Below are 27324 nucleotides of genomic sequence, written 5' to 3'. Positions count from 1 at the left end.
ATACTGTTAATGCTAAATGAGAGCTGAGTTTCTGCTTTCAAAATTCTTCTCTGTGGAGTTAAGCAGAGTGCACTGTTTTCAACGTACTCTGTGTTGTAGATGCATTATATAGTCAATGTATGTTATGTATTGATGCCTGTCAGGCATATTAAGTGTCGTCTGTAAATATTATTTTTAACTAATTACTGTAGTTTAAAATACAGTTTGGTGTAAGGCAACTGTAGTAAGTAGAGATGATATTCAAAATATGTGAAATTACACTATGCTTAAGCATGTGTGATTATGGTAGCTCATATATAGGTTTGGTGTGTTGTTTTTTCAGATGTTGGCAGTGAAGGCTAATTTATCTTGATTTTTAAGTTGTTTTTTTTTTTTTTTAGAAGGTTTATTTGTTAAAATTACAATAAATTAAGATAAGCTATTTTTAAAATAGTGTTTCTTCATGCTATGGCTTAGTATAATCTCACACTTTCTCTTTGATTTGCATTTCTTTCTTTTTGCATTCCAGTATGCCTCCTTTGTTCTACACGCACGATTGGCAGTGTGCTGGTTATAGTTTACTTTTTGGTGTTACAACAACATCGTAATCATCCATCTCTTTTCACCTTAGTCTCACAGGAAAATTCAAGGAAACCTGAGTTAGTAGCCCTTTAATCAAAATTGGAGCCCTTTGTATTGTGTTGATCATGATGTGCTATCATTATGATAAACTTGTAATAGAAATCAATAAACTTTTACATCAGTAGAACAAACTACACAGAAACATGCCTGCTAATAAAACTATTAATAATATGCTCGCTACTCTGGGAGCGAATTACTGTTTACTTGACTTCTCTGCCTTGTCTTTGTTCTGTGTAGTATATCCTTTTGATATTCCAGCTTTTTTGTTCTCATTTAAATCCTTTTCTTCAGCTGTTTCTATACAACTTTGCTGATGTGGAATTTTCATGTCTGTGGAATTAATGTTTCCAGCTGTTATTCCTATCTATTTTTTTCCTGTGACAAACTATCCAGTCTATAGAGCCTAGCAGTCAGGTTAATGTAAACCCTTCAAAAAGCCCTGAAGGGGACAATAGTAGGAGGTGGCTGCAGTGGTTTATGCATTTCTGCTTGGCTTATTTACTTCATTCTAAAATGCTTATTAGAAATACTAACAGTAAGAAATGCATTTTTCTAGGGGATACATTTTGCTACACATAATTATTCCTTCTTTTTCTGCTCAACTGTTTCTGCTTTTGATTTCAATAAGTGCCACTTTCAATCAGGCCATCAGTTGTGCTTAAGGGAGAATGCACGTGGCTGCTGAGCATGAGCCCTGCTAATCTGATGTGCAGGATGAACTACAGTCCCCCCAATGAAGATAAATGAGAATGAAATTGTCATACGTAAAATATTTTTGTGTGTAATCATCAAGAATTAAGTGCTTAAATGGAAATTGCTAACATATGAGGATTTAAGTGTATTAATTTTATGTGGCTAGACAGTAAAAATAAAAAATTATCTAATCATTAATACTTATCCAAGTTCGTTTCAATAACTCAAGGAAATTAACTACTGTGAAGTGACTAAGCTGGCTGAAAAGATGCAATGAAAATACAAAGGTTTTCATTTATAAGCCATGATTGATATTATAAAACGCTTAAATAAATGAATAAATAAGCAAAAAATCAAGATATAAAGCCTCTCCAAGAAAACAAAAACTAAATCATGAATTCCATCTCAGACTTACATGTGGAGGATATTTAGGAGGATATATAAATTCAAAGTAAATTGATAGGAATAATGTTAGATTTCAATAATAGGTTCACAATCTTGTTAGAGGGTAAGGAATACTGTAGTTCCATCTGAGAGGTCCAAGTGTTCAGATGAAGCTAAGACTGCAAAATTAAGTTAGATTTTTTTAGAAGTATTGGAGAAAATGTAACACATTCTTCTCCTGTAAGATTAAAAAGAAGAAGAAGAAAGATGTGGGTTTACTGTGCACAGAAGAATGAACCCAAATCAGAGAGTGCCTGTAAATAATTCCAAACTAAAATTACCATTTTACTTCGGACAACTGTAAGGTATGTTGAATGGAAAGTGGGTTGGCTGACTGGAGAGGAGGTTTAGGAATAGGAAGTAATTTTTCTGTACTGAAAGAGCAGACTGAAAAGAAAGATCTGTGTTCACTTGAAGAACCTGAAACATGGACAACTTAATCCCATTCATCCATCAGAGAATTCTGAAAGAATTGGGACGTGAAATTGGAGTTGAATAGCAAAGATTCTTACTGGAACTAATGAGTCAGAAGTCATGCAGCCTAATTGGAGAAGAATAATAAATGCAATCCCGCATTTCAGAAGGAAGTATAAAAATGATCCTGGCAGATATCAGTTAGTAATCAGACTCCAGGAGCACGCAGTGTCTTCAAAGAAATTTTGGAAAAAAATAATTCAGTTTTGGTAACAGTGCAAGATGAGGGATGTTTCCCCACTAGTAGGTTATCTGAATAATGAAAGGTTTCATTTAAGAACTTTCTGGAAGGGAATCAAAAATTAAAACTAAAAAACTTAGACATTGTTTGCAATACCTGTTTACCAGGAAACATTTTTTTTTAAGGCAAGCAAAGTGAAAAGAACAAGACCAAAGAGAACGGACCACAGAAGCAACTTGTTGGTAGAAAGTACTTTTTTAAGGTGCAGCTTACCCTCTTTACCACTTTCCGCCTTTTGTATTTATCATTGTTGGCTTGGCTGCTTGATGGAATAAGGAAATTATTATTAATAGTGTTGAGAAAAGTCCGTTATAGACTCTTGTGTGTCTGATATGTAAGGGAAGATGGCAGAGAATGAGTTGTCGTTGGTTATTTAATGCTGAACAATGAGAATTACAGTTGCTTCTTCAAAATGCTATTGTTCAATCTTTGAGGTTTTTGCCTGGCTCTTTTTCTTTGTTTTTACCATTTGGTTTTTTTAGCTGCTAGATCAGATTGCCTTTCTGTCTTTGCTGCATCCTGATTTTTAATGTATGTGGACAAGTTTCTGCACAGTAGGAGCTCTGCCTCAGAATTCTTTAATTATATTAAATTATGCACTGTCAACAACAAGAAGTTCAGATGAAATTGGTCATAAGGCACGCGTTCATACAAGAACAGTGAAATGCATTCATATATTAGGTATCTTGTTCCTCTGAGCCTTGTGTTACTGCTGTATCATGATTGTTCTTACACTGACAGTGAAAATGTAATTTAAATGTAATTTACCTTGAGTTAGCACTTAAAAATACTACTTGAAACTCTTCCGTATATAAATGTCAAGTTTTAGTGGGTTTAAAAAAGCACAAAACCAATTGTGTGCTATCAACAGTAGGAATTGCTTTTCTTTTTCTTGTTAGAATTAGCTGGCATGATGCAATGGCTTAATGTCTTTTGCATTTAGACAAACAATTTTTTCTAGTTCATTGGCTTTCGATAAGTGAATATTCTAATTACTTGCTGAATTGTTACATACGGTAGTGTGTATTACTAAGTACTTACTCATAAAAAAGGTGTTTGTGAAAAGAAGTCTTAACCCCTGTATTATAAGGACTGATATCTGTATCAATCTGCAATCACCTTCGTTGTCTTGCTCCACTTAAAAAAACCATAAGAATCAGTCCTATCTAGTTTATTTATGCATACTTAATGTAGTCTTTTAGTTCTTCCACAATTTAATACATTGTAAATTAATTTTGGGATCAAATATTTGGTGACTGCATGTTTGTGATTCTCATTCTCTGTTGGGGAATGTATTGCTGGCTAAACATTTCTGCCTTAGCTTGGTATACGTATCAAGTAGTTTTATGAGGATGAACATCAAAATGTGGTCCTTTGAGAGAGATAAAAAGCCTTTCTGAAATAAGATTATCAGGTAAGAGCATTCTTGCCATAAGCCCGTGTGCCTTCTCCTTGCTGCCACTCACATGGCTGCAGCAGTGCTGCCTTTATAAGCAGATTTCTCATAGGGTACTGGAGATTGTGGCATTGACTGTGTCATGAGTCATTTGATTAAAATAGTGCTACTTAAGCTTTATTCTCATGAAAACTATTGAGAACCCTTGTGCCGTCAGTCATTTTCAGATTTCTAAAGAAACAGTTTGTACCATGGTAAAGCTCTGTATTGGAAATTCTTTTAAGTTAACACTGGTATAGTTTCTAGAGACTTCTGTGTAGCTCATACATTTATTGCATAATTTTTCTTATGCACTATATTTAAAACTGTAGAAGCACATTGTTAATACAATACTAGAGTGCTGATGCTTGCAATACATTAATGTATAACCAAAGATAAAAGTAGCTAACTGTTAAAATGTAGAGGCTTTCAATTAATGTAGTGTAACTTAACATTCTCCAACATTTCTGATAGAGCTGTTGCCTTTTGGGAACCTATGCAAGCTTCTGTGTTATGCTGTAGCCTGTGCTTTTTAAAGAGGCAGAAGAAAGTTAAGGATCAAGCTCCAGCTGGAAATCAGTGAAAATTGGGTCTGTTCCCTTAAGCAGTTGAGAAACAAGCTGAAGCCATTCTGCGCACTGGATTTTGTATTTTGAGGAAACATCTTGCTTGGTTGTGTGGTGTGTTTTTTTTTTTTTTTTTTTTTTTTTTTTTTTTTTAGCAGTAACTCCAACAGATGTAAATCGCTATTATGGAAGCAGTTGTGGTGGTTTGGGTTTTTTTTTTGTTTTTTTGTTTTTTTGTTTTTTTAAAAGCAATCCTATCAATTGTAGTACCTGTTTTTCAGATGCTAAAAATAATTCAACATTCAGTATTGGAAAGTAGGTGAATAAGTGATGCATACAGCTTTTATTCAGATCATTTGTCCCTGTCCATCATGAGAGGATTTATGGCCCATGCCCTTTTTCATGTGGTGATCTTGTAGGTCTATGTTTACCTGTTTCTTGATGACCAGCTTGGATGCTGAGTCCAACTTACTGGCACGCTACAGAAGAATTACAACAGAAGTTGGGTAGTGCTGTGTAATACTGAAATTCTGGGGAGGAAGTGGGAAGTCCTGCCATCTCATATCTGTTACCTACATCAGATGAAGCTTAAACTAACCTATACTGGCTTTTTCTGCCATTCTTAACATGCAGAGATATAAATGAAGTACTTGGTAACTCAAAACTTTTCCCTATCTAGGAAAAAACTGGATTTGGGCACAGTTGTGGTTTGGCAGCTGTATGTGCTGTGTAGTGTGTTTAAAGATCAGTGTCTCCCATCAGGACAGTGTATTCTATGTAGCGCATTTATAGCTTTGAGATGCTTGAGGGCTCTCTTTGGGAATGTGATGTGATGATAATGGCCCCTCAGGGGTTATGCCAAACACTCTGCTGGCTCAGGGTTCTGTCTCTCGTGACTCTGGAAGAACATGGAGAGGCATGCAGTGATGGTTTTTTTCATACGCCTGTAGCAGGCTGCAGCTTGGGGCCTGCCTGAGCGGGAGACTCTGCACGTTCTGCAGTACTTTCTGTAAATTCCTTGCCACTGAGGATTTATATAACCTTTTTGAAGTCATCTGCACTTTTGACATCTGCAACATAATGTTACAGATTCCAAAGCTTATTTGAATATTTGTGTTGTGCTCTTCTTAGTTTTGATACCTGATGATTTTTTTTTAGTTGTTTTATTTGTAGGGACAATGAAAACTATCTCTTTGCTTACCCTCTTGCAGGTTTTTTGGATTAACTTTTTAGCATCTTCAGTATTCTACTTTTGTCAGACTGAATAAAAAGACTTTTTGTTCAGTTCCCTTTGTATTTAGAATAATCAGTGTAATTCATCTCTGCAACTTGAAGTTCTGTACTTTTTGTTTCTGGGGGCAGAAGCAAGGAGGACTGAAATAGTGTGCATTACTCAAGATGGGAATGCACGAAGATTTCATACCACAGCAGTAGATATTTCTGGTTTTGTGTTGTGGTGTATCTGTGCCATTTTTTCCCCCTTTATTACTGTGCGTACTGCTCCCATGCTATTTGCCTTTAGGATAATCACTAGCCATTGGGGTCTGGTTTACCAGTCATTGCAACGTCTATAGTAATGGCAGTTTTTAACAGTTAGAAAAGTATGTCCAATTGATTATTATCTTCACATGGATTACTAATTTACTGGCTTGGAATTTTATCTGCCATGTTATTATTCAGCTACTTATTATTGATTTTGTTTTTGCCATTTTAGCAGTCAGCTTTGACATCTGTTGTAGTACGTAGCGCTAACTTCCTCACTCTAGTTCAGATATGACTGAATCACGCAGGACAAATTCTTGTGGTGCCCTCTTTTCATCTTAAAAGCTGAATATTTGCTTTTAGCCTTTTGATATTTTTTTTGTCTGCTAATATGTTTTTTAATTGATGGTGAGCCCCCCTCTTTGAACTGCAATTGCTTAATATTTTTAAGATTCTTTTGTAAGAAGAGATATATACTTTAGAAATATAAGTCAGCTATATTATGCTTCTTTCCTCATGACTCCTTTAAGGAATTTATTAATAGAAGTAATAATTACATCTTCAAATGTAACCCTCATTCTTTCTCATGTTATTTTGTTCATGTATGCACTAAATTGAATGCTGCTTTTCCTACAGCTTTGTCTTGTAGAGATGTCAAATTTGTTGGTCTATGAGAACCTTTTGATTAAAAAAAAAAAAAAGTCTGTATTTGCTGCTTCCGAATTACTTTGATGTGGAGTGTCTTTTTAACCAGTATGTAAACAGAACACTTAGATTCAGTGCTTCAGGAGTCTGGAATGACTGTCTTTTGATCCTGATGACTTTTTTTGCTGCCTGTGTTCAGGAAATTTATGTTGAGAGCATTCCCCTACTTTGCTCTCCTTTAGGTCCAGAACAGACTTAAATTTCCGATGTTCTAAATAGTAACAGGAAGAATTCATGGGCTTTTTGAAAAAGCTTCCAAAAGTTTTTGGAACTTTGGCGCTGGCGTAACAAAGAATAATTGAAATAAGGACCAAATGATAAATATTGTGTAACATTAATAATCAGCAGTAATGTCAAGGTATCTACCAGATTTGTAGCCTAACTGTTTTTCTTCCCACTCTTTCTTTTTTAAGCATATGGAAAAGTGTTCCTAGTAAGGAAAGTAAGCGGCCATGATGCTGGAAAGTTGTATGCCATGAAAGTACTGAAGAAAGCAACTATAGTTCAAAAAGCCAAAACAACTGAGCACACAAGGACAGAACGACAAGTATTGGAACACATTAGGCAGTCACCATTTTTGGTCACATTGCATTATGCCTTCCAGACAGATACAAAGCTTCATCTCATTTTAGGTAAGTAGTTTTCAGCATTCAACTGTATTATTAATGAAAAAATAAAATATGATAATCAAATATAATAATCTATCCTTATATCTCCTTAATGTTTTTAGGGTTTTTTCATGTGGACTTAAGTACTGTGTGTTTGGAGGTTGTATGGGAGGGCATAGGAAGTAAAATGCTGTTTGCCTTCAACAGTGCCTTTATTTGTGGTTTTCCTGTTTGAACTTCAGTCCTCTACTGTGACTTAAGGGGGGAAAAATAAAAGTATTATACTTGTGTATTATACTTGTTTTGTTGTAAGTTACTAGTGTGGTCACTGCCTAAAACAGAGATGGAAAATTACTAAAAAAAAAAAACAAAAACAAAAACAAAAAAAAAACAAACAAAAAAAAAAAAACAAAAAAAAAAAAAACAAAACCAAACATTTTCTTGCACTTAGATTCATCTTGTAGGTTATTTTTTTTTACTATTATAACACTGCATTAGTTGTCTGCGAAATCTCCGATTGCTACTACAAATGAAAATGTTTTCATGAACATTGAAATGAATATTTTCTGTGTCATTCCATTGTGTAAATGGTACAGAGGTTGTTGGCAAGGTGGAGCGACTGAATGTGACTATTTCTGGGGTCCTCCTGCTTCAAACATAGTGCATGTTTCACTTTTTACTGTTTTTAACTCTAATCTGTTACTTGCTTTTGTACAGTTATACTTCATTTTGGTAAATTCTAGTAACTTTCTTAAATGCCCATTTACAAGAGATACTTGATAATGAATGCTATATAACAATTTTTATTAGATTATTAGAATAATCTTCTGACCTTGACACTTTGCTTTCCACATCTATTTGTCTGGCATTTGAAAGCTTGTATGAATCCTCTCCCACTAGCTGTCAATTCTTAGGAAGGTGTTCTATATGCCTACCATAGTTTTGTATATTATAGTGGGATAAAACCATTGCCTGAGGAAATTGAGCTTAAATGAAGTATTCACTAGATTCTTGTTGAAAAGTGTAAGAATGGTTTTCACAGGTTCCTTTGATAAGGACACTAAGGCATATATGAAATACTGTCAGAGGCTGAAGGATGCAAGAGATGAAGCAAACTGGAAATGCACCAATAGCTTTGTGATTCTTCATCACAAAGAGTATCATCTTCAGTTATTCTGGTATTTATAGATGAATATTTGAAAAAAAAAATCATAAAGATAAGAGTTGAGATACAAGAACATATTAAAGGAACATTTGAAGGTTGGGATTATGTGCTTATTACAATCAAATTGGTGGGAGTGTGGTAGTTTTGATCATGCAGTGGATAGCACTGACTGGGCATGTGCATTTACTTCCCACCATAACACAACATTAAGATTCAGTTTAAAGCAAAAAATTCAAAGGTGATATATGATTAAAGGCTTTGTTCGCTGTGTTTTTCTATTCTACAAAGTCTTTATGAATCCATTCTCAAAGTAACAGTTGCTCTAGAAATGTCTTTTTCTTTCTTGTGTGTCTTCTTGTTTTTAGCAGGAAATGGGAAAAGTTGTATAGTGTATTGTTCTGGCTGTCTTATTTTTCTTATCCACCCTTCATAACAGTAAAAACAAACAAACAAAAAAACCAACCGAGAAACCTATTTTGTGTGGCCTGAAGCTACTTTCAAAGTCATCTGAGCTTCATGATTTCCTTGACAAAATAATATAATGGTTTCTTGAAAATCATACATAAATGTTTGTAAATTACTTCTTTGTAATATTAGAATTCTGTGGTTCAGTGGCTTATGAATTTTCAGGGAAAACAGTCTCTGTCTGCCTTATACTCAGTTGGCCTTGGTGAATGAGCAACATTTTAATTTCAGATTTTAGGGGTTTTAGAATTGGACTCTATAGTAACACTTACCAGAAGCCTGCATGGTGCTGGATTCTATAGCAGTAGTAACTTAATCTGAATCAATTGCAGGCATACAGTTGCATTTCCAACAGTCTTCCAGAATGCAGGATTTGGAGCCAATGCAAGTTTTTAGATCAACTTTAAGCTATTGTGATCACAGGATGGCTTTGGTTGAAAGGTACCTTAAAGCCCATGTAGCACCAATGCACTGCTGTGGTCAGGGCTGCCCACCCACCAGATCAGGCTGCCCAGGGCCCCATCCAACCTGGCCTTGAATGCCTCCAGGGATGGGGCATCCATAGCTTCTTGAATAAGTTTTGCTATTCACATTCTACTTATGAAGGTTATGGAGGTTAAAATCTGTAATTGCATATAGCTAATTATTTTACCCAATACCTGTTCTTTGGAATTGCCTTTTATAATGTCAGTGTGTCTTGTTGGACTTAAATATTTCATAACACAGGTGTCATTGATATTCTGTTTTTTGTTTCTCTGAAAAACTAAAACAGATTTTTTGCAAAAGAAATCTTCATAACTAATGGATAGTTGAGGTTTACTTTATGGCTTTGCTGCTTATTCAATCTGGCACTATTCTGTCACCCCTCTAAGAAGGAAATTATGTATTGTACAGCACAATGAAATACTGCAGTTGAAATGATACAATAAAAGCATCTGATCCTGGCACATCTTCTTGCAATATTAATTGGTGCTTTAAGTTATGAAATAAGAAAATTAAGTTGTCAGAAAGTGGATTTACATGATCTTTGCTCTACTTTTTAGACTATATAAATGGAGGAGAACTGTTCACTCATCTTTCACAAAGAGAGAGATTCTCAGAAAATGAGGTGCAAATTTACATTGGGGAAATTGTTTTGGCACTTGAACATCTACACAAGGTAAAGTGAGTTTATTGTTTTAATGGCTACTGCAACTGATTTTGTGCTCCAGCTATGTTCTTTTTGTGCCGTATAAAGTTAGGATAATTTCTTTAGCCTTAAATGCAAAGACGTTTTACAAAAGGGAGAAATTAGTTGTATCGTTAAGAATACTTTCCAATAAAATGTGTATTCATGTGCGTCAGCTGAAGGCTACACATTCTTGCCTATGTGAAAAGAATCATTATTGACAAATCATGGTTAATTTTTAATTCTCTCTATCAAATGGTTGAATATGTCAGCAAACCTAATTTATAGTAAACTTGATCAGTGTTTGGGTTGTGCTTTTGTTCAATTGTCCTTGTTCTGATACAGTGAAACAGCTCTTTGAAAGAGTTCTGAAGCTAAAAAATATTTTCAGAATTACTTCAGTTGTGGTCAGTAGTCAGCTATTTCTATATGCAAAGGACGTATTTTGTGCTTCAGTCTTCAAAACCTGGTGCATTAATTTCTGAGAGTTGACAAGTGTTTCAAAGGTTTTTCTTCATAGACACTTTAAAATTCTCCCTTTGAAGGGTAAGCATTGAGGTGTCAGATTAAATAATGGGAATTTCATTTTCTTAATCTTGAAATGCATTCAGTGTTTCTTTGACATGGTTGCACTTATTTGGAAATACTTAAATTCTCTTTGCAGTTGGGAATTATATATCGCGATATAAAACTTGAGAATATTCTCCTGGATTCTGATGGCCACGTGGTGCTGACAGACTTTGGTCTGAGTAAGGAGTTTCTTACTGATGAGGTGAGTATTTGAATTTTCAGTTGAAGGCAGAATCCAGCTTGACCACTAAATCATAATAGCATTGTCTTCTCTACATTGTCTTTAAAGAACATTATCTGGTAGTCTTTGTTTACGGGGTTTTAAGCTTTCAATTCGTTGATCTTTGGCTTGCCAGGGTTTTTAGACACTTTCATCTCTTCTAGTTTTCCCTGAAATGTTTTTACCTCCCTTGTGCTGCCCTTTATGTGCAAAAGGAGATCTAAAGTCACTTAGGTTGTCATTCTTAGATGCCTTTTTAAAATGTTTGTCTGTGCTAATACTTTGCAGTGACTAGGCAAATGGTATGCTATGACTCTTACTTAGGCTAATGATAATTATTGTATTATTATCTTGTATTTTTCTCACATACGTGTCATTTTTGATAAGCTTAATTGCAAGCTTTTAGGTTAAAAGCTTATCTCTTACTAAATACATGCCTAGTACCTAACACAGTGATCACTGTCTGTTGACATTAATTATTTGTAACGTACAGTTTTATCTCCAGATATGCTTTTTAGATTTCAGAGAGTCAAACTTGCACAGGATTTTGCTGTTGAGAGAATTTAAAAATAGATATTTTCTGGCTTTCACTTTAGGTATCAGATGTTGAAATATGGGATTGCAAATTTGAAAGTCATTGTTAGATACAGCAAAGGGGTTTTCTAAAAATAGGTAGCTGGTAGTTTCCGCTAGAATATTTTAATTCCTAATTGAGCCTGCTGGGGTTTGGAGGGCAACATTTTAGGACTTGAAATGTTAGTTTCTGAAGCAGAGCAATAGTACAAATGCTGTCAGTATATTCCCCTTAAATTATGAAGTGAAGCCAAGAGGAGGATCAAGTAGCACAACAAAGAGTTAGCAGCAGTTTGTCAGACCAGTGTGCTTCCAGCAAGGAAATATAAAGAGATACAGTTTTCAGCAGAGAAGAATGACAGTAAAGTAGAAGGTGTGGCTAAAGAGAGTAGAGCCTGCTTGGAATTGAGAAATGCAGTGTAGTAGATGTAGGAGATGGAATACACTGAGTCGTCCTCTAGGCCTTGAAAGAGGTAGAAATCTTTCTTATGATAAAGGCGTATCATAGTGTATCAGAACCTTCTTTAAAAGTCCCAGAACAGATGGCTTTAAGAAGTTTGCTTATTTCTCATGTGTGCTCACCTTTAGGATGTTCTTTATAAACAATGCAAGAAAAAGTGAGTTGGCAACCCTGCCTGTGGCAGGGGGATTGAAACTAGGTTATCTTTATGGTCCTTTTCAACCCAGGCCATTCTTTGATTCGATGATGTGAAGACTTGGAGAAGCATCAGGGATACCTGGCAGCTTTTCCTCACACTGTGTATTCGATTCCTCTTACTCTATCATTGAAATTAATACAGTCTTGCTGCTTGGTCATTTAATGTTCTCTGACTTAATCCATTCTGTTTTCAGCCTGTACTGAAGTGTGTTCATTTACCCTTATTTTTTTCTCATTCTGCTTTATGAATTTTCATCTTCCTGGAAAACTGAAACACTTCTACTGTTAAAAGAAAGGAGAAATGTAACTGCAGTTTCATTGTTAGCTTTCAAAACCTAACAGATTGCCTGCGCTTGACTGCAGTTTTCATGTTTGCTATTGTGATTTAGATACCAAGCTCAAACATGATTAAAATGTCCCATTTACACATAGCAATTGATATTTCATTTTGTGCTCTGTGTGTGATCACTCCTTAAACATGGTTCATATTACATAAGTTACCTGTTAATTTATACTTCTGACTCAATGTACTTAAAAGGGGTGACTTTGCCTGTGTAATTGCATAGCTTTATACCTGTTTTCATGCTAATTGGGTAGCACTCTTACTTAAAAGTCCACACCTGCAGAAGTCTGATAAGACAAGAGTATGCTCTTGCAAATGCATTGCAATGCTAGTATGTTTTCCTTTCTCTGTTTTCTTTACACTTCTTCCCCTGCCTACCCTGGTTCTTGCAAGTTCTCCAAGTGTACAGAAGCATGCTTATGCAAGTGGAATTCATTCTAGTAACTCCTCCCACTTTGGAGTATCTAGGTTACTAAGACTGTACACAAGTTATCAGCAGTCACACACTAAATTTGGAGTTATTGCAGAGAATTGTACTACCATATATTTATGGATTTCAGATGGTTTTATAATTGGAGATACTGGCTAGGAAGCATCGTAGTTCAGCGTTTTCTTGATCCTTCTTTCTATGTGATTATTGTTATATATTTCCAGTTATCTGGGCCAGTCTAGAATCTAAAAGAAGCTTTTAAATAAAAAATGTACTAACTCTTGATTAAAATAACCACAGCGGATTAAACAAAGAAAGAGGGGAAAAAAAAAAAACAACGAACACCAAGCACTTTTCCTAAGCAGTGTCTGAGTGAAAAGAAGTAAATGCATGTGACTTCTAGGAAAACCAGAAGCCTGTTGATTTCTGCCATACAGATACTGACATCTGAATATGAAGAGTACCAGACTGCATTGTCAAATATTCTGTTTCTCATTTACTATGAAAGAGCACTTAAACATGTAAGAACTACGAATTCAGTCTCAAAGCAATATTCTTAAACTTCAAGCATTTTATGCTACTGTTTCTCTTTAGAAATAGTAATAAAAACAACTAGTAAATGGCATTAACATTATATAAAACAGTCTGGTTTTGCCTTTGCTTTGTCTTAAAAAGTCCATATGCTGGTATTTGCATGCAAGAAGAAACAACTTGGCCTGAATAAAGTACTTGAATAAAAATTAATTTTTGTACAGGATAGCTCAGTATGACAAGTTATTTAAGTGTGAAACAATTTCGAATATTTAATCAGTACTTAATATTTCATGAGCATCAACAACTTGATTAGTCTAATCACAAAATGAGCTTAGGTAAGAGAATTGGAGAAATTGGTATGGATAATAACTTTTTATCATGTACAGTCTTAGCTGCAATGATGAATTAAGGGTGGGGAAGGGGTGAGGACACTTTAGCCTTCTGCTTCAATACATCTCAGTTTAAGTCCATGTTAGTGGGATATAGAATTTATTTGCAGATTGTGTATTATAAATTATTCATCTTGAGGAAAAAATAAATAAGAGTTACAGGGTTTGCATCTAAATGTCTTCAACGCTGTTTTTTCTTACTGCATAGGTACAATCATTTTGGTGTTATGTATTGCTTTTAAATCTTAAGAAATACTTAAAGAACTCCTAGATTTCTATTGTTTGACATCCTATTTCTTGTGCAGTATATTAATCTTTAGGATTACTGACTTAGTCATTTTAATATACTTTTGTCTTATTTAACAGTTCTACTTGTATGCTGGCGTTATTTTGATTTGGTTAATATCACTTTAGCCTACTCATAAACTTTGGTCTTCATTTTAATATTTATTGTTGAAGTGCTAACTCGTTTTTAATATTTTTTTCTGACAATTTCAGTTCTGTAACTATCCTAAATGTTATAGAATGTAATATGTAGATGTTTAATCTAAATGCGTTCACTGAATTATTGTAGAAGCAATCTATTGGATCGTGCATTGCAATTAGCATTTTTTCTTGTTAAGTCCTGTATGTTTTTTGTCTGAAGTGCAGTGGATTGCTGAAGTCTGCTGTGTTGATACACATCCTGCATTATCTTAGGTTTGCTTTGAAATTTTTGTGTTTACTTAATAAAGATGAAAGAAATTGTGTAGTAAATATTGAAGGTTGTCAATCTTCAAACAATGTGTCTGAGATTACGTAGAACACAAATGCCTTAGTAATCATTCTGCTAGGAATGATTGAATTGTCTGTTTTTTGCCAATTGGGTATCTATGTAGTTATGTTTATAATTCTTAGTGTGAATAGTTTAGATATACAGTTGCTTTCTCATCTGAAAATCTTTTGATCAGTGTTGCATTCACTGTTTGAGTGAACACTTTGTTCTGGAAGAAAAATTAGTAGGTAGTCTTAAAAGGCTTCATTAAAAGAAAAAGAATAAAAGGTTGTTAGCTCCCTATGGATTTTGGTAGATGAGGTAGGAAAGATTCATACGCATTTTTAGAGCACTGCAGACATAGTCAGGAAAGGTAGGGAAACTGACTACAACTTGATTTTCTTTTAGTGCTATATGAACTCACTTGAATGACCTCGTAAATCAGCTGTACACTTCGTTTTAAAAATTTTCGTAATTCTCCAACTGAAGTGGTGTCTGATCACTGAAAGAGTAAATGCTTTGAACCTTGAGTATTCCCTTGCAAAAAATGAGTTAAAATCTGTACTGCTGATGAATTACTGTATCTGCTTGTGTTTTGGTTAAGGAGTTATTCACTGATTCTCAAAAAAGGAAAAGGTATGAAAGAGTGAATGCTGAAGTTAATGTAGGTCACAGATCCTGTCAGGACAGTCAGTCATTACTGCCGTTGTTTTGGAAAAGGATATGGAACAGCACTAGGTAAAATTTTTGGATCTACTGGGTGTGCTTCTGTTGTGGGGTCTTTTTTTTTTTTTTTTTTTTTTTTTTTGCTAGGTGTTCTGAAATTACTTATTGAGAACTGTAGCATGACGTGTCAAACGTTCTAAAATTACATAACTGCAGGGTGAGACTCACTTCATTGCAAAACCAGGTCATCAGTGGTTGGATGACTATTGGTCCCTTATCGTATAGATACAGATGCTTTTCTGGCATGAAACAGTAAAGCAGAAGACTGGAGCGCAAAATATATTGTCTAGGTTTTTATGCCAGAATCTCAAAGTGCCATTAACATGTTTTTGCCATCATAATTTATAATATGCAATTTTATTAGTGTAATACATCACTTATAAATGGTATGAGAGGGGAGTACCTGTGTGTAAAACTGTCTGCTGTCATCTATCACATGTTAGAATAATATGTTGGTAGTCAACTTTGGAAAATATTCTGTTCACGCTTTGCAAGGGGAATAAAGGTGTGTGTATGGGACATCTTCTGTGCTGCTTTTATTTACATTCTCTTTTTAAAAAATTTTCAAAGGCTTTACAGTGAGCTAGTAGAGCTCTTTGCAGAATGAATTCTCTTTTATACTTTATAACTCTGAACCTCTGAAGCAAGAGGGATTTCTTTTCAGATTTTGTTTTCAATTCTCTTATTCCCTCTTGTGGTACTCTTACTCTCTTATTAAAAGATAGTGTTTTAGAAAACAGGTTATCCAAAACCAGGAATTTTGAGAAAAACACAGTACAGAATGCTTATCAGGACTGAAAGTGGTGCATACTTGCATTCCTCCCATGCAGGAAGGTGCTGTTTCTGACTGTCGTCTTGCCTGACAGAATGGGATTCTTGTTTTCTTTTTTCTTGGTCATTTGCTTTACAAATCTATCATTAGTAACTGGCTTAAAGATTTCTTTGCAGAACTGCAATTGCATTGCATTTCAGAAGCAGATACAGCTGTGATCTAAACCTGTGAAAACACTTCCTCACATCTTCATTTCGTGTTACATGAGAGCTTAGTTTTGAATGACACACACTTCTTACCTGGCCTGTGGACCCTTCACTGGTAGTTTTAGCTGTTCTTGCTCTACTTCTTACAAGTGCCTGTTCTGATGGCAGCTGCTAGCAAACAAATCTCATTCTTGCTTGAAACATTCATTAGCCTAGCTCCATGTTCCCTTTGAAAGCAGAACTTTTTAGTTTGTCTAGCTCATTTAAAGCTTTTTTTCTGGTTAACTGAGAAATTGGTAAAACCTTAAAATGCAAGGAAGAGTCATTGGCTGTACTGCTGTAGTTTGTACTATTTTAAAATTGATACTGACAAAATACACACAAAGATTGTAGAAACATCACAGAAATCCATTACCATTGTTCTTCAAGAGGGCTTACTGCCTCCTTAACATGTTTCCAGTACAACTACCTTTTCTTGCTATTTCTGGTTTGGAATTGGTGTCTCACTGTCTTGTCTTCTTCAGTGTGATGTTTCATTGGAAATGTAACATGCAAGCTTAATATGTATTTAATTGTCCACCACTGGCTGAACCCTGTCCTAGCCATGTATCAATAACAGGTATTTGCCCAAAGAGTGCTGGGACTGCTGTAGGTTCAGTTTTGATTAGTGCTATTAGAGGCTCTAAAATAGAGTACTTAGCATTTTTTGGGACAAAGTTCCTCTCTGAGTTAATTTTTTTTCACTAAAGCTTTCATGAAAACATCTGGAAGATGTTGGTTGGCACCATTCTACCTTCAAAACAGAATGATACAATCTAGTGTATGCATCTTAGTTTAGTTAACTGTATTTACTTCAACTAGCTTGTCTTGTAGTTGCTTATGCAAAAGAAAGAGCAAACATCAAAACATGATATTGGCACCTTGTGATCATTGAGTAAAAAAAACCTACTCCATGGGTGTCCTGTTCAGAATTTGTATGAGGCACTTCTTAGTAAGTAGGGGCAGGTAGCATAGCGATAATCCTACCGCAAAAGGTAGTAGTTCTTTCAGGAGCTGTAAGAAGCAGTTCTGCATTTGGCTAATATAAACTTGCACTCTGACAGTATTCAGCATGATTCACAGCAGCCTTTCTGCTGACATCACAAATACCAAGAAAAGCCTGTTCTTTTGTGAAGAATCTGCCCTGTTAAGTTGCCTTTTATTGTATTATAAAAAACAGATGAAACCTTCTGTGTACCTTGAATTTTGTACTTTTTTGTGCATCAAGGAAACGTTTCCTTACATAGAAAATATGTAATATGCTATGCTTGAGTCTCACTGCAGGAGGGAAGAACTGCCTCTCAATTTCTTCACTGGAGACTGCTGGATTTTCCTAGGAAACTTAAAAGACTGCAAAAAATGAAAAAACCTATATCCTATCCATAGAAGTTAGTCACCATCAGAGAACTTGGAAATAATGCAATTTGTAACTATCAAGATTACAAGTTTGCATTTTCTAGAACACTTTTTCACTAAATAAAAGTCAAAACAAGGTCTTTGTTTTGATTATAAATTAAGCAATTCCAAAAGATTGGTCTGAAACTTCAAATTGTGTCATTGTGTATATTACGTACAGACTGCTGCCACTTTACCGTAGGTGAGAGACATTCATGGAACAGTATTGGATTTTACTTATTTACCTCCCTGAGTATTTTACAAAATTTGAAGCTTGCGTGAGTAGTTATTCATACAACTTACATTGTGTATGCATTCACTTAGATGCAGTCTGCTAGGTAGCTACTTAAAGAGAACACTGAAGATATGAAGAGCTTTAGCTAAACTATGGTTTTCATCTCCTTGGTTTTTTATCTATATGCCTGCTTGGTATGAGAAATCTTGTTCCTCCTTTGATAGAGATTGATTTTCACTTTTAGTAGGAAAACTATCTATTTTAGACTTAAACTTTGTTTAAACTTACTGTGCAATTTCAGAGCACTTCAAACAGTAGTAACAATACATCTTGTCTTGCTGGGTCATAGCATTTTGAAACCTTCATAAGGATGAAGTCAGATTAAGCGAACAAAGCATTTTAGTTTGCCAGCTTACGAGTTTGGACAAGACAAGGAATTCTATTGGAATGTTCCACTGAAATCTGTGGAAGAACACATCCAAAACATACATAATAATTCTATTATTTTTCCAGTAAACAAATATGACAACTCAGCAAATACTTCTTGTATGGATTGGAGAATTAAAAACAAACAAACTTGTAAAGAGTCGATCTTGAGAGCAGCCTGTAATACCTTCAGTTGGCTTCTTTCTAGGTTACTTGGGTCCCTTCTGTTCCACCTTCCTGATCTGGGCAACTCAGTGTTTTTCAGATACAGATTTCACTCACAGAACTGGTACATAAAACACTATATTGCACAGCAATTCTTTTTTTTCTCTACAAACAGCTTATTTTATGAAATTTCATTTAGTCTTTATGCTTTTTCATAGATATATTCTTTTTATCAGCTGTAAAAATTAATATGTCCTTCCTTTCAGGTATTTTTAATAGAGTTGGATTTTTTTCTACAAATTCAATATTTTGTTTATATCATGGACAGTTCACATGAAATTTATCAGAGACTTGGCTTTAAGTTGTTATCCTGTTATAACTAAGCTGTTTTGCCTTGTCTAGAGGGTACTGGCATCACTTTCACAATCAAGCTATAACCCACCCATGTTGAGTGCTTTAGATACAGATCTACTAGTGAGGGCCAAGTGCACAGAACTCTTTCATCTCTATCCTTGCATATTTTTTTTTATTAGCAAGGCATTCCTGTTTAAAAAAAAACAACACAAGTATATAGTATTAAAGAATATTTTGAGAAGACAAGCTTCCTTTTCTTTTTAAATAAGCAACAAACACTTGGAAAATTCATTTAAGGTCTAAATTTCCATATCTCATAGGAATGTGATGTGTCTTCAGAATGTGTCACAGCTGATGGTTGGGGTAGAAGTCCATCTTGGTTGTAAGCAAAGCACATGAAATAGCTGGAGAACAGAAAGAATCTGTTTTTCTGGCTTTTTTGTTGTGTTTTTCTCTCAAAGGTGACCTTTCATGCAGCTGGAGAAGTGGGTCTTTGTTGTGAATGCTGAAAAGAATGGCTTCACTGAATACTTGGCCAATCCATTGGCTAAAATATGTTTGCACAAAGGCTCTTGTGAATAGAGTAAGCTACAGGGCTGTAGGAGCCATGTGTCTCTTGGAGCAGTGGTGCATGTTGTAAAGCATATCTGCAAACAAGAATGACTATTTTAAGACACCTGAGTTGTTTCTATGCCCTCATCCACCCTTCAGAATCACTCAAGCTCTGGAGTATGTTTTGTCAGAAGTGGTGAGTTTGCTTATTCTCTGCAGGGAAATGGAGTTTCTTCTTCCTGCTCTTTTGCCAGATTTTATGTCATTTCTCTGGATTGGAGAGCCTATTGCAGATCTCCAAAGGCCACAGGCCCTCCTTCTGTAATGAGGAAGGTTTATGCTTGTCTCTTCTGGATCTTTATGTAGTTGTAATGCCTGCCTAGCATTCCTTCATTTTAAAGTAGGGCCAAATGATGGTACCATAAGGTCAGCAAGTGCATGATGTTGCAAGATCTCTGTTTTTCTGGTGGCATTTGAGGTTTTTTGCTTTATTATAATGACTTTTCCAGGTCAATTGATAACCCATATTCTACCTCCATCTTGACCCATCACCAGGTTCTAATTCTCTGTCCTTTTGGATAGCAGCTTTAGGTACTCTGTGGCTAGGTATTATCGATGTTTCCTGGTTGGAAGGCAAATATGCTATTCGTTCTTTTGATCAGAGAAAATGGAAACAGGATGCAGAAATGCATATTCTGGTAGAATGTGCAGTGCAAACGTTGCAAAAGTCATGCAGACATGGTGCTAAAAGTATTGCTTCTCTAGGACACTCAGATTAAGCAGAATGATTGCAAGGAAATTAGGGGACTGTGCCCTATGCTGCTGAACTTAAGAAACAAACAAATTATATAATGGTTTGGATTTGAAGGGACCTTTGAGATCCTATAGTTTCAGCCCCCTTGCTATGGGCAGAGATAGCTCCCACTAAGCCAGGTTGCTCAAAGCCCCGTCCAGCTTGGCCTTGAATGCTTCCAGTAAGGGGATGCTTCCAGTGAGCCTCTCTGGGCAACCTTTTCCAGTGTCTCACCATCTTCACCTTGTTTTGGTTTGGTTTCACTTTTTTTGTGTGTGTAGTTAATTGAGAAATGATGAATAGTTGATATAAATTCCTTGTTGTCTCCTTTTAACAGTCAACAAATGTTACCAACAGGGGTTCTGATGTATGAAAGTTAGTGCATTTAATGACAAATCAGTATTGAGTATGAAGAAAACACACAGTGGGTCTTTTTTTTTTTTCTTACCTAACTTCGGCAGTTTCCTATCTAATTTCTTGCTTAGAACTCTGCTTGTAATAAACATCTGCTTTCCTTTTCTTGGCTCTGTTCAGCCTTGGAGTTTTATCAGTAGACTGCTGTTGCTTGGAAAGAAAACAAGATCTAAAGGATAAAAGTACTTCATAGAATAAGAAGTTGGAATTTTTATGAACCTCGTTACAGATTTATTCCAGAGTGTACTTGATTTATGAAGAACTTTGTCACTTACATTATGACTTTTTAATATTGAAATTCAATTGTAAGAAAAGACTTAAAAAGATACAGATATCTAAGTGTTCAGAATTATTTCAGGAGATTGAATTTTGCAAGGGACAGCAAAAGCTGCTTGAGACAAGAATTTAAGAAAGAAATAACTAATTTTCAAAAATTGTTCTAGAAATTCAATATTTCATATTAAAATATAAAGTTCATTAAATAATAACTATTTAATAATGCATCTTTTATTATTTTTGATCTTCTAGACAAAAAGCTAAGAAGTAAATATAATTGAAAATCCTGTTCATAATTTGTTATTTGATGGGTTGTAATTTTTCTTCAGAAAGTACTGATAATAATTTTGTATGTTTTGAAATGTTTTCAGTGAGCCGTCTTACCATCTGAAGGTATTCCAGTGCTAGATAGTGGAGGTTGTAAACATTCTGCTGTACCACTGTATGCATTCATATATACATCTATGTCCCTAGTCTTGTCATCATAGGGGTTCAAAGCCTGGTTTTACTGTGCACAATGGAGACAAAACCACAATTTTGAAGAACAAACTGCTGATTTTGCAGCTAACTAAATGATACAGCAATCATCAATTTATTTGAAATACAAACATTACAAATTGTTTTCACTAAGCTCAGCTTGACTGTGTTTTCTTTACTCTTTGGACAGGTAGCATGCAAAGAAACGTTTCATTTTCTTTTTTAGTCTCCTTCCTTTTTCTTCCTTCCCTTCGTCCCTCCTTCCCTCCTCCCACAGTTTAAGGAAGAGTGAACAGAGCTATACTTTAATAGCTTCATGTTGGCTGCTGCTGGGATGAGGGGCTTGGAATTTCTAACTTTTTGGTTTGTTTTCACTTCTGGATGTTTCTTCTAGGTAACAGGTACTGAGAAAGATGTTAGAAGAGGAAATAATGCTTGTGTCAAAAGAAAGTAGTATCATGAAAAGTTTATTATTTTTATGACTTTGTCTCAATATATCAAGTGAACAGTTGAACCAAATGAGGCCCAGAACTACTTTAAGCTCAGTATTTTACCAAAATGCCCCCTCTACCAGTCACAGTATATGTGTTTTAATAACAGTTTAAAAATATGCTGTTTGACTGTTTGATATTTTTTTTAATGCCTCACAATAGCACTGAGCACTATTTCTAATTTTAGAAGCTTGCTCTCATTAGTGCAGTACATTGATAGCACCTGTTTTAAACTCCGAATCTGAGTCTACGAATGTAAAACCTGACTTTTGAAATATTTGCTTTTTTGAACACTCTTCTTTAAAGGACCTGTCAGGATCTCTCCCCAAAATGCTAGAAGCATGAAGGATAAGGGAGGAACAAAGTTGCATGGCCCAAACACATGTGCTTTCGTCATTAGCAAGGTACAGCATGACCTCATGTTGACCTCAAAGGTAAATCGCTAACAGGGAACAATTATACGTGCCTGTGCAAGCACCTTAGTTTTGAACATAATCAGAACAGTAATTTCAGTATATAGAATAAAATTAAATTCACAGCTCTTTCTGTCTTTCACTTTCTCTCTCTTGTCTCTCTCCAAGTCTCTTCTTGGGAGAATGTTGTGGGTTTTTGTGTGTTGTGAAAGGGAGTTACTTTTCTAGAGGACATAACAAATTCCTAAATATGAGAAGCACGAAGGATCTTTTATGTAATTTAGTCACGTTGTGCAGCTTATAGTGAATTGCTCTTCTTTACCTAAAGGTTTTGTTTGTTGTTAGAGTGTTGATGTTGCAGCCTTCAGAATGAATGTCTATATTGTGTAGCTTTGAAATGGAGGGATCGTTTAGACTAAGGAATATTTTTAAGATATTGACGTATTACTTCTTTGTGTGCTTATGTTAGACTACCACACAAACTTACAACATTTTTTTTTTTTTGTAGAAGACTAAATATTCTGTAGCGCTTTGTGATATAGCTCTACGTATTGTTTAGCTAGCAGTTCTGAGCTATGTGGAGAAGAATTGCTGCCAACATCTTGGAAGATTAGCCATATTTGTCCCATATTACTTGTACAGTATAATTATTTGATACAAACTTTACTTTCTTTTTTTTTTTTAATAGAATGAGAGAGCATATTCTTTCTGTGGAACAATAGAATACATGGCTCCAGATATTGTAAGAGGAGGAGATACAGGACATGATAAGGTATGTTCTGTCTAAGTTTATTACCACAAAAAAGTGAATTATTCAGGCTGTTGTTCATTTTGAGGTAATTTTTGATATAGAATAAGATGGTGCCTTACTTAAAAACATGCATTGTTTCAGGTTATCCTAAGATTAATTATTTATTGCCTTTATTTAAAAACATCAATATAATTTATTTTTATTGTAAAGTTAGTTTTTAATCTAAGTAAAAGGTGTATTTCTAAAGCTATGAAGGCTGTTCTTTCTTATATTCATATCTCATTCTAAACATACAGTGTGACAACAAATTTAACTCATACTTCCTTTTACTTAAACTGTTTAGTTTAGAGTGGAAAAAACAACTGCTTTGTGACTAATTCTGATGCGTTTTTTAAATTGTACATCAGGTAAGTCTATTATCTTTCAAGAGGTCTCAAGGGAGTTATTAACATATGATCAGGAAGTGATTTCAGATTATCCAAAAAAATGCAGTTTAACTTGAGGCACAAGTTTTAATACGAATTACAGTAGCAGTAATTAATGGCAGAGCTTAAGATGACCATAATTCACAGATGATATTTGAAACAAGAAGACCTCCACCAGCTCTACTCCATAGGCAGAATTCTACATTATTTCTAGATAAATTATTCTGATTACTTGGTGCACTGAAAATTTTTTGACAATATCTGATATTTGATGTTTAGTTGTAGATTGAATTGATTTGTTGTTCTGTAGGGTGTTCTTGAAAATAGTTGATCACAGTTCTTACAATAGACTTCTTAAGCACTGGAAAATTTTACATCACCCTCTATTTCCTTTTCTTAAATTACTGGACTCAGTTTGACTTTGCCTTAGAAGGTCCTTTCTCCTCTCTTTGTTCATTCTGCGTCTCTTTTTATCTGAATTTGCACTACAGTGGGCACAGTACTTCAGCAAAGTGTTGGCGTTTTGAAGTACAGCAGATTGATTGCCTCCCTGATTCTTTTATTAAACATGAAATAAAATATGACTTATCTTTCCATTTAGTCTTTGTCTCACACCTGTTTTTGTTCCACTGTAGCCTCTGCATCTTTTTCTGCAGTACTGCTTGTGTGATCGTTATTAAAAATACAGTTTTTTCAGATTTATGAATCTAAGGCCCATTTCCTGTACTCTGTATTTCCCCTTAGTTTGATCATGCCTATTTCAGAGTATCTGCAATGCATTGGTCACTTTTGAGTTGTGATTTTTTTTTTTTTTTTTTTTCTCAAGTGCTTACAAATTCAGTTCTGTTGCTGATTTTAAAAGCCATCTATGTTCTGTTATCTTTGATTAGTTCTACTTGATGATACTTTCATGAGATGTATAGCAGAGCTTATAATATGCTATAAGAAATAGCAGTTTGGCAAATTATTGCCAACTGTTTAAGGGTGATCATTTTCAGTTCTGTATGTGCTGGTAATTGTTTACACCATAAATTCTTGGTTCATCCTTGGTGGTCTTATGTGGCACAGTGTTAGAATGTCATTTTGTATTGACTGCTTAATTAAAACCCAGTTTACAAAGAGAAAATGAGATTGCATTGGTATGCTCTGCTTTTGATAAATCAGTGGTTTTGCTTGTAATCTCTTCTAGATAGCTATCTTGTTTGTATTAAAAGCTTGCTCTGGTATTTTTAGGTTTGATTTGGATTCTGCAGATCTTTCTTTTTTTACAAAAGGGGAAAAAAAGTTTATGGAAAATGAAAAATTACTTTTAAAATATTTTTTAAAAGTTTCAGAAGCAACAGTGGATATGAGAGTGCAGAGGTAATTTGAGTATTTTACCTGGAAAAAGTTCTTTACTTTTAGAAAACCTCTGCTTTCTACCTCCAGGTAACTATCTATCCTTGAAACAACATAGCCTGCTCCAAATATTGGAATAGACAAAATCAGATACAGTGTAGCTATGAATGTCATTATCCACAGCCAAAGGCATTTTTTAACATAGAGCTGCTTTAAGAAATGCGAACAACAGGCTCGGTCTCAAAGATACAGATAATGTGATTATGTATGAAGCCAAAAGATCGCATTACTGTGGAAGAGTAAGGTGAAATTCTATAGCATTTTCAGGTGTCCTGATTAACTGTTAACTGAGATCTGTTGCTCTTTGGAAAGAGTGCTTTTCAGAAGTTCCTAAAAGCTCAGGTTCTGCTAATTCTTAGTAAGCCTTTGGTTCCTCTGTTACTTTCACTTCTTTTATTTCACAATTGTAAAAATAAATTCTGGTGAAAAACAGGATGAATCTTTATTAGCAAATGGAAGGACTTAACTTGAGAAATTAGTTGATTTTGAAACTCTCTGCTCAGTTTTAAGTTATTTTAGCATAGAAAACACATCCAGTCATTACTGCTTTCGTTTAAGCCTTATCGTGTCCAGGTTTGTCTTTGGAGAGATAGGCGGGCTGTTTTTTGCTAGCTACTTTGTTTATTGGTTACTTTGCTTAGTTCCTCCTTTTGTTAATGATTTTACTTTGCTGCATCTTAACTTAGTTCTCATTGTTCTATAGGCTGTTGATTGGTGGAGTGTTGGTGTTCTTATGTATGAATTGCTAACTGGAGCATCACCATTTACGGTCGATGGAGAGAAGAATTCTCAAGCTGAGATTTCTAGGTAAGGTTCAAAACAGCACGTTCTACATGCTTCCTCACAAAGTGATGCTTGTGCTGTAATACATATTTAGTGAGAATTTTAATCTAAAATTTAGGAATAAAGAGTTACCAGCTTAATGATTCATGTGCTCTGGTTCTGTTGGAATGTCATCTGAAAGCAGATAGATTAGTTCAGTGGTTTGTTGAGGTTAAAAAACTGAAATTGACTTTTATGAAAGCTTTGTTTAAGCTACAGTGGAACCCACAGTTTTGTGGCTGGCTGGCCCTGTTACGTATTTACAGTTCAAAGGGAAATAAAATGAAACATTATATGTGAATAGAATTATTACATTCAACATTTTGATACGTAATGAAAAATATTTAGCTATGGAGATTTTTATCTTGTCTTTCTAGACTCCTCCATCACATTTATAACTTTAAATTATCGGTATGAACCCTATTCTCACCTTTTTCTCATGGGTAGTATTTATTTTGCTAGTGTATAACGTGAAACAAAGAATGTGACCCTTTCTAGCCATACTTAGATTTCTGAAAAGAAATGAGAATGACACATGGAAATGAAATAACCTATACCATTAATATATTTTATGTGTCAAGTTTTCCTGACTGTCAGCTTCCTTATGTTTGGTAATCTGTACTCTTTAAGGTTTGGTTTCAATACCGAAGCATTTAAAAAAGACAGTACAATAAGATAGTTCCAGATACCTTACTGAGTTTTCTCCCAGAAGGAAGCTTTTCTCCCAGAAGGAAGCATTTCCTGTGATTAGCTTACTCTTGGAGCAGAAGGAGGCGAAGGCTAAAATTGCACAAATTAATAACTGCTGTTAAGGTCAATTTGGAAGTCCAGACTAACTGGACAAGAGGTCTTGCTCTTTTTTGAATATGACTGCTGTGATTCTGACTCTCTGCTGAGGAAGTCTGAAGTTACAATTGGTAAGAGAAGTTACATGAGTCATGTAGATGATTTATTAACTTCTGTTATAAGTTCAGAAAATTTACTGGAATGTTGAGATATGCATTTTGTTTTCTGTGTGTCTGTCAGAACAGAAAACTCATAGAACCGCCTCCAGAAGTTGTTCTTGGTGGGAAAGAAGAATCCAGTAACAAAACAAATGTCCAGGCTTCATTCTCAGTCATTATGGAATTACACTCAAATTAACTCTGGCTTACTTGAATTTGGGAGTTTGTTGATTTCTCACTTCTGTTATGTCTAAATGAGACTCTGAAGTCTGGATTTCTTAAATTATTTTTTTAAAGAAAGCCTTGACTAGAACTTTATAGATACAGTTTGTCCACAAAACAAGAAAACTTCTTAGTACTGGTTAACTACTAAACTACTTAGTACTTAGTTCTACAGGGTTCTTGGTACCAACTGTCTTGGTAGGTCCTCATGAGTTCTTGAATATCTTATTTTCCTGATAGTTTATGATTAAAGTCAAAGTTGCAAGGCTGCTGGATCCATAGCTAGTAAACTGATCTCTGACCAAACGTTAGTTGTAGCAAGTTTACTGCCTTCTTCTGCCCACGTATTAATATTGGTATGTGTTTTTTTTCTCGTTGATGTATATGCTACACACTCGTTTATACTATACAGCATCTCTCCATGGATATCATTTGATCTTTCTAGTTTCATTTCCTCTCTAAAATTAGGAAAAACTGAATTGCAGATAAT

General features: G+C 34.9%; 1 protein-coding gene across 7 annotated transcripts in view; it reads left to right on the top strand.

The window, feature by feature from the left end:
- Positions 1–27324, top strand: part of RPS6KA5 (ribosomal protein S6 kinase A5) — a gene marked incomplete at both ends in the record, with an annotated part of 59557 nt that overhangs the window by 13415 nt on the left and 18818 nt on the right. For 3 of the 7 annotated variants that reach the window (XM_079536892.1, XM_079536896.1, XM_079536893.1), the window contains 5 exons: positions 7075–7293; positions 9943–10058; positions 10732–10839; positions 22961–23044; positions 25550–25653. In XM_079536892.1, coding sequence (XP_079393018.1) covers positions 7075–7293; positions 9943–10058; positions 10732–10839; positions 22961–23044; positions 25550–25653 — 631 coding nt within the window. Of the gene's footprint in view, positions 1–7074; positions 7294–9942; positions 10059–10731; positions 10840–22960; positions 23045–25549; positions 25654–27324 lie in introns of those variants that run through there. The other 4 variants (XM_079536897.1, XM_079536895.1, XM_079536894.1 and 1 more) reach the window with 4 other exon arrangements.

The sequence above is a fragment of the Tetrao urogallus genome (assembly GCF_951394365.1).
Source record: "Tetrao urogallus genome assembly, chromosome: 6".
NCBI lineage: Eukaryota > Metazoa > Chordata > Aves > Galliformes > Phasianidae > Tetrao > Tetrao urogallus.
This window is presented reverse-complemented; position numbering and strand designations above follow the sequence as displayed.